The following is a 15,000-nucleotide window of genomic DNA, read 5'->3' on the forward strand; positions in this document are numbered from 1 at the left end:
ACACACACACACACACACTGAGACACACACACACACACACACTGAGACACACACACACACACACACACACTGAGACACACACACACACACACACACACACACACACACACACTGAGACACACACACACACACACACACACACACTGAGACACACACACACACACACACTGAGACACACACACACACACACTGGGACACACACACACACACTGAGACACACACACACACACTGAGGCACACACTAAGACATATCCACACACACCCACTGAGACACACACACACACCGAGACACACACACACACACTGAGACACACCCACACACACACACACTGAGACACACACACACACACACACACACACACACTCACACACTGAGACACACACACACACACTGAGACACACACACAGTGAGACACACACACACACTGAGACACACACACACTGAGACACACACACACACACACTGAGACACACACACTGAGACACACACACACACACACAAACACACACACTCACACACACACACACCGAGACACACACTGAGACACACACACACACACTGAGACACACACACACACACACTGAGACACACACACACACACACACACACTGAGACACACACACACACTGAGACACACACACACACACCGAGACACACACACACACACACACTCCTGACATGGAAGAAATCTCTCAAATCAAAAGGCAAAGTAAAAGCGATCGCGACGCGTCATTAGATTACTTATAATAAACACACGAGCTGCACTCCAGACACAAACCCCTTACACAAACAAATACAAATTCATGAGACGGTTTTATTTATATCATTAGAAAAGTTCCCCCACTAAAAGCACAGCAAAATGTAATAAAGCACAGAGAGGTCTGGTAAAGCACAGGGAAGCATTGTAAAGCACAGAGAGGTCTGGTAAAGCATAGGGAAGCATTGTAAAGCACAGAGAGGTCTGGTAAAGCATAGGGAAGCATTGTAAAGCACAGAGAGGTCTGGTAAAGCATAGGGAAGCATTGTAAAGCACAGAGAGGTCTGGTAAAGCATAGGGAAGCATTGTAAAGCACAGAGAGGTCTGGTAAAGCATAGGGAAGCATTGTAAAGCACAGAGAGGTCTGGTAAAGCATAGGGAAGCATTGTAAAGCACAGAGAGGTCTGGTAAAGCATAGGGAAGCATTGTAAAGCACAGAGAGGTCTGGTAAAGCATAGGGAAGCATTGTAAAGCACAGAGAGGTCTGGTAAAGCACAGGGAAGCATTGTAAAGCACAGAGAGGTCTGGTAAAGCATAGGGAAGCATTGTAAAGCACAGAGAGGTCTGGTAAAGCATAGGGAAGCATTGTAAAGCACAGAGAGGTATTGTAAAGCATAGGGAAGCATTGTAAAGCACAGAGAGGTGTGGTAAAGCATAGGGAAGCATTGTAAAGCACAGAGAGGTGTGGTAAAGCATAGGGAAGCATTGTAAAGCACAGAGAGGTCTGGTAAAGCATAGGGAAGCATTGTAAAGCACATAGAGGTCTGGTAAAGCATAGGGAAGCATTGTAAAGCACAGAGAGGTGTGGTAAAGCATAGGGAGGCATTGTAAAACACAGAGAGGTCTGGTAAAGCATAGGGAAGCATTGTAAAGCACAGAGAGGTGTGGTAAAGCATAGGGAAGCATTGTAAAGCACAGAGAGGTCTGGTAAAGCATAGGGAAGCATTGTAAAGCACAGAGAGGTGTGGTAAAGCATAGGGAGGCATTGTAAAACACAGAGAGGTCTGGTAAAGCATAGGGAAGCATTGTAAAGCACAGAGAGGTGTGGTAAAGCATAGGGAAGCATTGTAAAGCACAGAGAGGTCTGGTAAAGCATAGGGAAGCATTGTAAAGCACAGAGAGGTCTGGTAAAGCATAGGGAAGCATTGTAAAGCACAGAGAGGTCTAGGAAAGCATATTAATAAACATGGTAAAAATACTGGGCTGAACTTTTCAAAAGGTATTTGAAGTAGGGATTATAAACTTAACAAACTAACGAGTAATCAGAGTGTGTGAATAGACATTACACCAGCTGCAGCCACCAGATAACATGTGAACAACACCAGGAGCTGAAACCAACCGTGTGCCGCGTACGAGATAATCTGCATGCAAGGACAGAGGGAGAACGACCCCAGAGCCAAGGACACAAACTCCCAGAAAGTTCATCTTACACACCCCTGAGGCAGCAGCAGCGCCAAACACGAAGTGACAGCTGGACTCACACACCTATGTGACAAACTAACCAATAAGCGGTACTAACTGTGCAATCATAATGAGGTACAAACAACGTTGCAAACTGTTCTGAGAACTTGCCTTGTGAAATTCCACTCGTGTAATCTCCCGGGCTCGTGATGAAATCTTGTCCTTACTTCAAAGACAGCGGGCTGGCGTGAATGCATCGGAGCCCGTCCATTACAACGACACAACACTGTCCATTAAAAACAAGAGCGGCAAGGCTCCACTCGTGTTTATATCACTCATATTAACCTCTGTGGCAGCGAATACAGCCTTTCGTTTTATTGTGTTTATTAAAAGCTTGCCTCAAAACCCACAGCCCGATCAATCCCCCCGCGACACAGCTGCTTCCCGACACTGTGATGAACACGCAGCCCCCTCAGTATAATACCGCTGGTTCGCACAACGCTGGTGTTTCGCAGCTCTTTCTGAACGACTCTCTCCTGCACTGCTGCTGTCTTTACCACGAGTCTGTGTCTGTGCGCTTCAGCACAGCCCGCAAAACAAGTCCGTCTGATTTCTAAAGAGGGGTCGCTCATCTCTCCAGCAAAACAGCGGCTTGAGATACCTGCCATGTCGTTACACTGTAGCGGTCAATACAAACAGAAACACAGTGTTTAACGCGCCTGTATATACAGAGATAGAGAGAGAGGGAGGGAGTCGGCTGCGCTTGTTTTCACACTATAAACACTCACCTTGCAGTGCGCTCCGCTCCACAGTAAGCACGGCGTTAAAACGCACAGCGCTAGCATCATGTTCTCTCTCCGACGCATCGCTCCTCTGGTCTCGGTGCTGGGAGATGCTGTTCCGATAGCTCGGGTATTGGCAGCTGCGGTTTAACCAGCGAGTGCGGCGCGCAGATTCACTGTGAGAGAAGCACTGCGGGGTCTCTCTGGTCACCCGTGCGCTGCGTGACGCGCCTCTGGGTTCAGAGTCACCGCGAGGAACGCTATTTAAAAACTCTGCGCTTCCTTCTCTCGCCGCTATTGCGACACGCACAAGTAAGAGCATCGAGAGACGGGACTCGAGGTTAGCAACAAAACACAACGCAGGAACACTAACACGCTGCTGTGTGATGATGATAATAATAATAATAATAATAATAATAATAATAATAATCATCATCATCATTTCAGTTCATTTAAATATGGCATAAATATTGCAGTAATGTGTGGCTTTAGTGGTTAGAGCTGAGGAGGGACTGGGAGGGAGGGAGGCAGTGTGGCTCTAGTGGAGCTGAGGAGGGACTGGGAGGGAGGGAGGCAGTGTGGCTCTAGTGGAGCTGAGGAGGGACTGGGAGGGAGGGAGGCAGTGTGGCTCTAGTGGAGCTGAGGAGGGGCTGGGAGGGAGGGAGGCAGTGTGGCTCTAGTGGAGCTGAGGAGGGACTGGGAGGGAGGGAGGCAGTGTGGCTCTAGTGGAGCTGAGGAGGGACTGGGAGGGAGGGAGGCAGTGTGGCTCTAGTGGAGCTGAGGAGGGACTGGGAGGGAGGGAGGCAGTGTGGCTCTAGTGGAGCTGAGGAGGGACTGGGAGGGAGGGAGGCAGTGGTATTGTCTCTTCTCAGCTCTTCAGTGTTCATGACTCTGAGTGCACTGACTGCACAAGCTGCCAAAAAGGGGGGCATTATTGTGCAACTTGAAAAGCACAGGCTGGCTGTGCATGAGCCTGCAGCTGCAGGACTGTAAACACCCAGTAACTGAACACGCTTCATGTGAAGCGTTAGCCCTCAGCTTACCCTGCAGACCGCACCGGCTGACTTGTGTAGAACCACGCTGCCCCGGGTCGCTCCCTTTCTGATAAGAGCCTCTTTGCTGACGGGCAGCGCTGGTTCACGGAATGCCTGCGATCTCACACTTCCTGCGAAGTCGCCGGGCGTGCTGTGGCTCTGAGCGCGCTTCCTGTGGTTTAGAATTGCATTCTGTATTGCTCCGGTTCTGAGTAACTTTCACAGCAAATCATTTCTCTCATTTCAGAGCAGGCCAGCTCAAACAGAGACGAGAGCCTCTCCAACCCCCCCAATGTAAATGAGTTCCGGGAAGCTGTCCATCGTTCACCATGTTAACGAGGTCAGCTCGGGTCTCTGCAGCGTCAAACCATCACCTCTGCTGTTACATGATATACACAGATCACTCAGGGGGTGCAGTGACAGACCATGGCAGCCTGGAACATGAGCAGCTCTGTACTGATGCAATATACATATATGAAAACAGGGCTGGGGATCAGACTCCTATTGCACAGCAGTGTCACCCAGTCCAGGTTTTACTACCAGCTTCATCAGCCCCAGTGTGTGCAGGTAACAAGCTCAGGTGTGTCGTCTTATTAAACTCACAGTAAAACCAGGAGTGGATCAAACTGCTCTGCAGTGGGAGTCTTAAAAGGCGAAAGGCGGGGCCAGCAGTGCACTGCCAGCCAGTAATCACGTTGCACGGCATGTGGGGGCGTGGCCAGCAGTGAGCTGCCAGCCAGTAATCACGTTGCACGGCATGTGGGGGCGTGGCCAGCAGTGAGCTGCCAGCCAGTAATCACGTTGCACTGCCTGTGGGGGCGTGGCCAGCAGTGAGCCAGTAATCACGTTGCACTGCCTGTGGGGGCGTGGCCAGCAGTGAGCCAGTAATCACGTTGCACTGCCTGTGGGGGCGTGGCCAGCAGTGAGCCAGTAATCACGTTGCACTGCCTGTGGGGGCGTGGCCAGCAGTGAGCCAGTAATCACGTTGCACTGTCTGTATATTGTATCTGCTCTGTGCTGATCTGAAGGTACAGTATATAGAGATATTATAAATATATATATATATATATATGATGTGATCTGCACCCATGCCTGCCTGCGTCTGCGTTTCCGCTGGTCGGAAGTGAGCCTGTTCTCCCACTCCAACCCTCCCACAGCCTGAGAATCCCCCACCCACAGCACCGTGGCTTATAGGTCACCAGAGACTGCACTGCCATCGAGACAAGACGAGGAGACTGAGGCAGGCGACCTGGCTAGAGCCTTCATCAGAGCTACTGAAACTGAACTGAGTCAAGCAGACCAGCGTCTGGGCTCCAGAGCCTTCATCAGTGTTATTGAAACTGAACTGAGTCAAGCAGACCAGCGTTTGGGCTCCAGTGCCTTCATCACTGCTATTGAAGCTGAACTGAGTCAAGCAGACCAGCATTTGGGCTCTACTGCCTTCATCAGAGCTACTGAAACTGAACTGAGTCAAGCAGACCAGCGTTTGAGCTCCAGAGCCTTCATCAGAGCTACTGAAACTGAACTGAGTCAAGCAGACCAGCGTCTGGGCTCCAGAGCCTTCATCAGAGCTACTGAAACTGAACTGAGTCAAGCAGACCAGCGTCTGGGCTCCAGTGCCTTCATCAGAGCTACTGAAACTGAACTGAGTCAAGCAGACCAGCGTCTGGGCTCCAGTGCCTTCATCAGAGCTACTGAAACTGAACTGAGTCAAGCAGACCAGCGTTTGGGCTCCAGAGCCTTCATCAGAGCTACTGAAACTGAACTGAGTCAAGCAGACCAGCTTCTGGGCTCCAGAGCCTTCATCAGAGCTGTTATTGAGGTGAAGCTGGAAGAGACTGTGTCTCTCAGGGACTGTGCAGCTCATCAAGGGAGAGGAGAAACTCAGACCAGGCTGAACCAATTCAAAACACGTCTATTCATAGCGTGAGCTCCAGCCCACTCAATCGAGATCTGCGCTTGTAAAACATGTGACTCATACAAGCCTTCAGACAAACTCAGTGAAACTAACAAGAAGACAACACAAAAAAAGGTTAACTGTCGTGGCATGAGATCATTTTATAAACTGAGGTGCTCCTGAATTAGACAGAGACCCGGAAACAGAGAGAGAGAGAGACAGAGACAGAGAGAGACACAGAGACAGAGACACAGAGAAAGACAGAGAGAGAGAGAGAGAGACAGAGAGAGAGACAGAGAGAGAGAGACACAGAGACAGAGACAGAGAGAGAGACACAGGGACAGAGACAGAGAGAGAGAGAGACAGAGACACAGAGAGAGACAGAGAGAGACACAGAGACAGAGAGAGACAGAGAGAGAGAGACAGAGAGACAGAAAGAGACAGAGACACAGAGACAGAGAGAGACAGAGACAGACAGAGAGAGACAGAGACACAGAGACAGAGAGACAGACAGAGACACAGAGACAGACAGAGAGACAGAGAGAGAGACACAGAGACAGACAGAGAGAGAGACACAGAGACAGAGAGACAGACAGAGACAGAGACAGACAGAGAGACACAGACACAGACACAGACAGAGAGAGACAGAGACACAGAGGCAGAGACAGAGACACAGAGACAGACAGAGAGAGACAGAGACAGAGACACAGAGACACAGAGACAGAGAGTGTCCTCTTTACACTGAAGACACAGAGAAAGACTTCCAGTTGAAACTTTTGTCATGGAATCAAATAAAAAAATTTTTTTCGCTCAGAACACCTGAGTTTAATAATAAAGAACAAAATCCAAGAAATCTAATCATGTAGCAACCCAGCGTTTACCTGACAAGAACACGGGGGTATACAGAGAGATATATACAGAGATATATACAGATATATACAGAGAGATATATCTCTCACACTCACACTGAGAAATCGAATCTCACACCTCACAGTTCAGAGCCCATACTTCCCATCTCTCTGGAGACGCGCTTCTCCCATTGTCATGAAACCTGGTATAAACATTATTCAGCACAAGTTAGTGAGAGCGGAGATTTGGGGGATACGGGGGGTTTGGGGGGGTCTGTCTGTCCGTGCATACGTCCATCCCTCTGTGTGTCCTGGAGAATCACTCTCACTGGAATCCCTGGAGAATCACTCTCACTGGAATCCCTGGAGAATCACTCTCACTGGAATCCCTGGAGAATCACTCTCACTGGAATCCCTGGAGAAGCACTCTCACTGGAATCCCTGGAGAATCACTCTCACTGGAGAATCACTCTCACTGGAATCCCTGGAGAATCACTCTCACTGGAATCCCTGGAGAATCACTCTCACTGGAGAATCACTCACTGGAATCCCTGGAGAATCAATCTCACTGGAATCCCTGGAGAATCACTCTCACTGGAGAATCACTCTCACTGGAATCCCTGGAGAATCACTCTCACTGGAATCCCTGGAGAATCACTCTCACTGGAATCCCTGGAGAATCACTCTCACTGGAATCCCTGGAGAATCACTCTCACTGGAGAATCACTCTCACTGGAATCCCTGGAGAATCACTCTCACTGGAATCCCTGGAGAAGCACTCTCACTGGAATCCCTGGAGAATCACTCACTGGAATCCCTGAAGAAGCACTCTCACTGGAATCCCTGGAGAATCACTCACTGGAATCCCTGGAGAATCACTCTCACTGGAATCCCTGGAGAATCAGTCCTTCCTTGCTCGTTGTTTTCTGTCCTTGCTGTTGAAGTTCAGTCACAACGAAAGACCCCAGAACAACGTCAAAGCAAGAAGGGGTAACACTAACAGCCACCCGCTACCCAGAGAAATAAATCTGCACTCCGAACACTCCGGAATCCTCGTCCCATCAGGGTTTGATCTCCCCTCAGTCCCTGCTGGCTGGGATGGGGTAGTGCAGCTCCTCTCTCCTCTCCTCCCCTCTCCTCTCCTCTCCTCTCCTCTCTCTCACCCCCTCACTTCCCGCTGGCTGGGATGGGGTAGTGCAGCTCCTCTCTCCTCCCCTCTCCTCTCCTCTCCTCTCCTCTCCTCTCTCTCGCCCCCTCACTTCCCGCTGGCTGGGATGGGGTAGTGCAGCTCCTTGCCCCCCTCCTCCTGCACACACACACTGGCTCTGCAGGCTTCATCCGGCTGGCTCTGGCTCTGGCTCTGGCTCTGGCTCTCCTGCTGGGGGGTGCTGATCGGGGGATCCCCCTCTCCTCCCCCTGTCCTCTTAATCCCCCCTCTGCCTGAGCCCAGGATCACAGTGCTGGGGTGCAGGATGAAGATGGACCCTGTGAGACAGACACACACACACACACACACACACACACACACACACACACACACACACACAGACACAGTATAACAGGACTTTAGAAGTTAATAGAGACCCTGTCTCCAATTTTAGCTAATATTTATTATCACAGGCTCTCTCTCTATATATAGATATATATAACAAGTTAAAACAGAGCTGGAAGATAATCTCAATAACTATAAGAATTATATTATTATTATTATTATTATTATTATTATTATTTCTTTCTTAGCAGACGCCCTTATCCAGGGCGACTTACAGTCGTAAACAAAAATACATTTCAAGAATCACAGTACAAGTATTAATACAATTAAGAGCAAGATAAATACAATGACTTTGGTTCTAGCAAGTACAAGAATATGACAAAATATAATAATCTCAGTCACAGCAATGAGAGCTTCGCGGGAGGAGCTGCTCTGACTCACCGATGTTGTTGTTGACGCTGTCGCCCCCTTTAGGCTCCACGATGAACTGCTGCACCCAGCTGTCACTGCAGGGTTCCTGAAAGACACCCGGCTCCGCGGGGGCCCCATCTCCGGCCCTGCCCAGGGGCCTCACCTCCTCCACGGGGGGCCTCGCTCCCGGCTCGCGGCTCTCCTGCCTCTCCCCCTCTGCGGCCAGCAGGGGGCAGTCCTGCTGCTTGTGTTTGAACTCCAGGAGATCAGGAGGCCGCTGTGGAACAGGCAGTTACATTAACATCCTGGGCTTTCACTGACCTGACAGCAAAACACCAGGCAAACTGGGGACCTCTTGTGGAGAAAAAGAGGAACTGTAGTCTGCAAAATAAAACTTGTCTTTAGATTCAATCTCTCCCCTCTCCCCTCTCCCCTCTCTCCTGTCCCCTCTCTCCCCTCTCCCCACTCCCCTCTCCCCTCTCCCCTCTCCCCTCTCCCCTCTCCTCAGAGAGGTGCTCACCTGTGGAATCAGCTTCATATCTGTCATACCTGGAATGGAAAAAAACAAACAAACAGGGTGTCAAACAAACAAAAAATGGGGTCCCCTCCCCCCTCTTAACTCGGAAGTGTTTGAGCAGGGCTCCCAGTCTCTCCCACCCCTCCTCTCCTCTCCTCTCCTCCTCTCTCTCACCTCGGGAGTGTTTGAGCAGGGCTCCCAGTCTCTCCCACCCCTCTCTCCTCTCCTCTCCTCGGGAGTGTTTGAGCAGGGCTCCCAGTCTCTCCCACCCCTCTCTCCTCTCCTCTCCTCTCCTCCTCTCTCTCACCTTGGGAGTGTTTGAGCAGGGCTCCCAGTCTCTCCCACCCCTCCTCTCCTCTCCTCTCCTCCTCTCTCTCACCTCGGGAGTGTTTGAGCAGGGCTCCCAGTCTCTCCCACCCCTCCTCTCCTCTCCTCTCCTCCTCTCTCTCACCTCGGGAGTGTTTGAGCAGGGCTCCCAGTCTCTCCCACCCCTCTCTCCTCTCCTCTCCTCTCCTCTCCTCCTCTCTCTCACCTCGGGAGTGTTTGAGCAGGGCTCCCAGTCTCTCCCACCCCTCTCTCCTCTCCTCTCCTCTCCTCTCCTCCTCTCTCTCACCTCTGGAGTGTTTGAACAGGGCTCCCAGTCTCTGCCACCCCTCTCTCCTCTCCTCTCCTCTCCTCCTCTCTCTCACCTTGGGAGTGTTTGAACAGGGCTCCCAGTCTCTCCCACCCCTCTCTCCTCTCCTCTCCTCTCCTCTCCTCCTCTCTCTCACCTTGGGAGTGTTTGAACAGGGCTCCCAGTCTCTCCCACCCCTCTCTCCTCTCCTCTCCTCGGGAGTGTTTGAGCAGGGCTCCCAGTCTCTCCCACCCCTCTCTCCTCTCCTCTCCTCTCCTCTCCTCCTCTCTCTCACCTTGGGAGTGTTTGAACAGGGCTCCCAGTCTCTCCCACCCCTCTCTCCTCTCCTCTCCTCGGGAGTGTTTGAGCAGGGCTCCCAGTCTCTCCCACCCCTCTCTCCTCTCCTCTCCTCTCCTCCTCTCTCTCACCTTGGGAGTGTTTGAACAGGGCTCCCAGTCTCTCCCACCCCTCTCTCCTCTCCTCTCCTCCTCTCTCTCACCTCGGGAGTGTTTGAACAGGGCTCCCAGTCTCTCCCACCCCTCTCTCCTCTCCTCTCCTCGGGAGTGTTTGAACAGGGCTCCCAGTCTCTCCCACCCCTCTCTCCTCTCCTCCTCTCCTCTCCTCCTCTCTCTCACCTTGGGAGTGTTTGAACAGGGCTCCCAGTCTCTCCCACCCCTCTCTCCTCTCCTCTCCTCTCCTCTCCTCCTCTCTCTCACCTTGGGAGTGTTTGAACAGGGCTCCCAGTCTCTCCCACCCCTCTCTCCTCTCCTCTCCTCCGGAGTGTTTGAGCAGGGCTCCCAGTCTCTCCCACCCCTCTCTCCTCTCCTCTCCTCCTCTCTCTCTCACCTTGGGAGTGTTTGAACAGGGCTCCCAGTCTCTCCCACCCCTCTCTCCTCTCCTCTCCTCTCCTCTCCTCCTCTCTCTCACCTTGGGAGTGTTTGAACAGGGCTCCCAGTCTCTCCCACCCCTCTCTCCTCTCCTCTCCTCTCCTCTCCTCCTCTCTCTCACCTTGGGAGTGTTTGAACAGGGCTCCCAGTCTCTCCCACCCCTCTCTCCTCTCCTCTCCTCCTCTCTCTCTCACCTTGGGAGTGTTTGAACAGGGCTCCCAGTCTCCTTCGATTCTTCAGAAGCAGGAGCAGCAGGCAGCAGATCAGCGAGACGGAGATGAAGACAGCGAGACTCTCCAGAGAGCCTGGGAGAGGAACATAGAGAGAGACCAGAGACCAATCACACAAGAGACCAGCTTCACATGAGCCAATCACACAAGAGACCAGCTTCTCATGAGCCAATCACACAAGAGACCAGCTTCTCATGAGCCAATCACACAGAGACCAGCTTCTCATGAGCCAATCACACAAGAGACCAGCTTCTCATGAGCCAATCACACAAGAGACCAGCTTCTCATGAGCCAATCACACAGAGACCAGCTTCTCATGAGCCAATCACACAAGAGACCAGCTTCTCATGAGCCAATCACACAAGAGACCAGCTTCACATGAGCCAATCACACAGAGACCAGCTTCTCATGAGCCAATCACACAAGAGACCAGCTTCACATGAGCCAATCACACAGAGACCAGCTTCTCATGAGCCAATCACACAGAGACCAGCTTCTCATGAGCACTGTGGACGCAGCTCTGACAGCCAGCCCTGGTGCTTGCAGTGCTGCAGTACCTTTAGGTCCAGAGGGAGGCGCTGTGCTGCTGGTTGTGATGGGGAGAGTCACAGGGGGTGTGATCATGTTGGTGAGGGAGATGGGCGGGTGAGGTTCTGTGGTCTCCGTGGTAACAGCACGTTGTGTCGTCGGGTTTGAGGCAGGATCTGTTGTCATGGAAACCGTGGAACCTGTGGAGGCAGCGGTGACCGTGGTGGAAGGGGCTGTAGAGTCGTGGTGGGCGGGGCTTGTGGAGAGCTGTCCCGTTGAAGCGCCCCCTGGGGGAGTGGAGGAGGCAGCGCGGACACAGACTCCATCACGGGTATCAGAGCCCTGCAGAAACACAGCCTGACCTAGACTGGAACAGCTAGAGAAATACAGAGAGAGGCAAGGGGTTAGACTGGAGAGAGAGAGAGAGAGAGAGAGGGAGAGAGAGAGGGAGGGGGAGAGAGAGAGAGAGTGCAGTGTGAGTGAGAGAGGGTGCAGAGCTCGGGTGAGGGTGCAGTGCTCGGGTGAGGGTGCAGTGCTGGGGTGAGGGTGCAGTGCTCGGGTGAGGGTGCAGTGCTCGGGTGAGGGTGCAGTGCTCGGATGCAGTGCTCGGGTGAGGGTGCAGTGCTCGGGTGAGGGTGCAGTGCTCGGGTGCAGTGCTCGGGTGAGGGTGCAGTGCTCGGGTGCAGTGCTCGGGTGAGGGTGCAGTGCTCGGGTGAGGGTACAGTGCTCGGGTGAGGGTGCAGTGCTCGGGTGAGGGTGCAGTGCTCGGGTACAGTGCTCGGGTGAGGGTGCAGTGCTCGGGTGAGGGTGCAGTGCTCGGGTGCAGTGCTCGGGTGAGGGTGCAGTGCTCGGGTGAGGGTGCAGTGCTCGGGTGCAGTGCTCGGGTGAGGGTACAGTGCTCGGGTGCAGTGCTCAGGTGAGGGTGCAGTGCTCAGGTGACGGTACAGTGCTCGGGTGAGGGTGCAGTGCTCGGGTGAGGGTGCAGTGCTCGGGTGCAGTGCTCGGGTGAGGGTGCAGTGCTCGGGTGAGGGTGCAGTGCTCGGGTGAGGGTGCAGTGCACTCACTTGGTGTGCGCTCGGCAGAGCTCGGTGGAGGATGTCTGGTTGGAGTAATGCCCCGCAGGACAGCGCTGGCAGGTGGTATCAGTGAAGGCATCACCTGAGGATCACAGAGCAGCCGTTAAACCAGAGAGAGAAGAGCAACGAGTCAACAACACAACAACACAACAACACAACAACACAACCACAACACCGCAACACAACACAACTACAACCACACAACAACACAACCACACGACCACAACACTGCACAACCACACAACAACACAACCACACAACAACACAACCACACCACTGCACAACCACACAACAACACAACACAACTACAACCACACAACAACACAACCACACGACCACACAACAACACAACACAACTACAACCACACAACAACACAACCACACGACCACACAACAACACAACCACAACACCACAACACAACTACAACCACACAACAACACAACTACAACCACACAACCACACAACCACACAACCACACAACCACACCACTGCACAACCACACAACAACACAACCACACAACAACACAACCACACGACCACACAACAACACAACCACAACAACACAACTACAACCACACGACCACACCACTGCACAACCACACAACAACACAACCACACGACCACACAACAACACAACACCACCCGCACGCCCACAGCAGTGCCTCCAGTAACAGCACGGACACCAGCGACGGCAGGAGCCGCATGAATCACAGACCTGGCTGCAGCACCCCCCAGCCCGGCTCACACTCTCTGTGCCGCTGGCACCGGGTGCAGGTGTACCGAGCGTGGGTCTCACAGAACCAGCCCGCCTGGCACCGACACTGCCGGTTAGACAAGAGACTGCAGCCTGTCACCTCCACCAGCTGATCTGCACCTGAGAGACACGAGAGAACAGGGTCAGACACGCTCGCAGGGGAGGAGAGAGGAGAGGACAGGGTCAGACACGCTCGCAGGGGAGGAGAGAGGAGAGGACAGGGTCAGACACGCTCGCAGGGGAGGAGAGAGGAGAGGACAGGGTCAGACACGCTCACAGGGGAGGAGAGAGGAGAGGACAGGGTCAGACAAGGGAGGAGAGAGGAGAGGACAGGATCGGACACACTCACAGGGGAGGAGAGAGGAGAGGACAGGGTCAGACACACTCCCAGGGGAGGAGAGAGGAGAGGACAGGATCAGACACACTCCCAGGGGAGGAGAGAGGAGAGGACAGGGTCAGACAAGGGAGGAGAGAGGAGAGGACAGGATCGGACACACTCACAGGGGAGGAGAGAGGAGAGGACAGGGTCAGACACACTCCCAGGGGAGGAGAGAGGAGAGGACAGGATCAGACACACTCCCAGGGGAGGAGAGAGGAGAGGACAGGGTCAGACACACACACAGGGGAGGAGAGAGGAGATAGAGGAGGGGAGGGAGGGGGGAGGTCTCACCTGAGCAGGGCTGGGTGCAGAGTCGGCACACTGGGATCCCGTTCTTGATGCTCCAGTAGTATCCATTGCTGCAGGGCTGGCAGTCACGCTTCAGGTCATCTGGGCACTGAGATCTTGAGTGAGTGCCTGAGAGAGAGAGGAGAGAGGGATGGAGGGAGGGGGAGAGGAGAAAGGGAGGAGAGGGACACTTCAGAAGAACCACAAACAGAACTTAAGAAACCCCAGTCCACTGCAAAAAAAAGTGAAGACGTCCTACAGAGGAATGGTGGAGAGGGGACGGGGTAACTGGACCGCTGTGTTCCAGTCCAGCTACTGCACTGTCGAGTTCACGGTGCTGCTGTGACGGAGCCTCGTCACTAGATGGCAGCAGAAGCACAATTTATATTTCATAATTCAATTCACCTAGCAACCTCCAGGTGGCAGCAGACCTGTTATAATCGATGCGATCTCAAGAAGGGGGCGTGTGAAAGCCCTGTGAAATATTCGGATTGCTTGTCTTGCACATAACAAACAGCTCGTTTAGCATCGTTCTCAGATGCTGCCGCCTGTACCGTGGTAAATGTCAGAAGTTTCCTAGTGTGTGTGTGTCTCTCTGGAGGGAGAGGGAGGGATGGAGAGAGAGAGATGGAGAGACAGAGATGGTTCTTTGTGATGAAGCTCCCACTGCTTCCTCTCTCGAGCGAGACACACAAGGGGTTTTTTATGCCCTTTTCTTCATTTCTCTTCTGTTTGAAGAAGAGGCCCAGTCCTGTGCTCTCACTTTCCTATGCAGGGGCGTCTGTGCGCCTGCTTTTGTAAAGTGATGTGATTTATTTATTCAAAATGACATTTCTACCAGATCACAAAGCCTGTCTCAGTCTTTCTCTCTCTCTCTCAAGTCAGAAAGGATGTGAATGCTGGGCTGGTCTTGTTATCAGTGTGTTGCTGTGCTGGGCTGGTCTTGTTATCAGTCTGTTGCTGTGCTGGGCTGGTCTTGTTATCAGTGTGTTGCTGGGCTGGGCTGGTCTTGTTATCAGTGTGTTGCTGTGCTGGGCTGGTCTTGTTATCAGTGTGTTGCTGTGCTGGGCTGGGCTGGTCTTGTTATCAGTGTGTTGCTGGGCT

General features: G+C 52.8%; 2 protein-coding genes across 2 annotated transcripts in view; both read right to left on the reverse strand.

The window, feature by feature from the left end:
• tnfrsf1b (tumor necrosis factor receptor superfamily, member 1B) overlaps positions 1 to 3,205 on the reverse strand; it is an 18,521-nt gene extending 15,316 nt beyond the window's left edge. Inside the window, exon 1 of the mRNA XM_059020269.1 lies at positions 2,948 to 3,205. Coding sequence (XP_058876252.1) covers positions 2,948 to 3,025 — 78 coding nt within the window. The 5' untranslated portion in view covers positions 3,026 to 3,205. The remainder of the gene's footprint in view (positions 1 to 2,947) is intronic.
• Positions 3,206 to 5,875: 2,670 nt separating this feature from the next.
• Positions 5,876 to 15,000, reverse strand: part of si:dkeyp-61b2.1 (tumor necrosis factor receptor superfamily member 1B) — a 16,598-nt gene continuing 7,473 nt past the window's right edge. Inside the window, exons 3-10 of the mRNA XM_059020272.1 lie at positions 13,900 to 14,025; positions 13,191 to 13,349; positions 12,463 to 12,556; positions 11,428 to 11,774; positions 10,835 to 10,945; positions 9,144 to 9,172; positions 8,654 to 8,900; positions 5,876 to 8,205 (exon numbers count right to left, since the gene is read on the reverse strand). Coding sequence (XP_058876255.1) covers positions 7,976 to 8,205; positions 8,654 to 8,900; positions 9,144 to 9,172; positions 10,835 to 10,945; positions 11,428 to 11,774; positions 12,463 to 12,556; positions 13,191 to 13,349; positions 13,900 to 14,025 — 1,343 coding nt within the window. The 3' untranslated portion in view covers positions 5,876 to 7,975. The remainder of the gene's footprint in view (positions 8,206 to 8,653; positions 8,901 to 9,143; positions 9,173 to 10,834; positions 10,946 to 11,427; positions 11,775 to 12,462; positions 12,557 to 13,190; positions 13,350 to 13,899; positions 14,026 to 15,000) is intronic.

Source organism: Acipenser ruthenus, unplaced genomic scaffold, assembly GCF_902713425.1.
Source record: "Acipenser ruthenus unplaced genomic scaffold, fAciRut3.2 maternal haplotype, whole genome shotgun sequence".
Lineage (NCBI taxonomy): Eukaryota > Metazoa > Chordata > Actinopteri > Acipenseriformes > Acipenseridae > Acipenser > Acipenser ruthenus.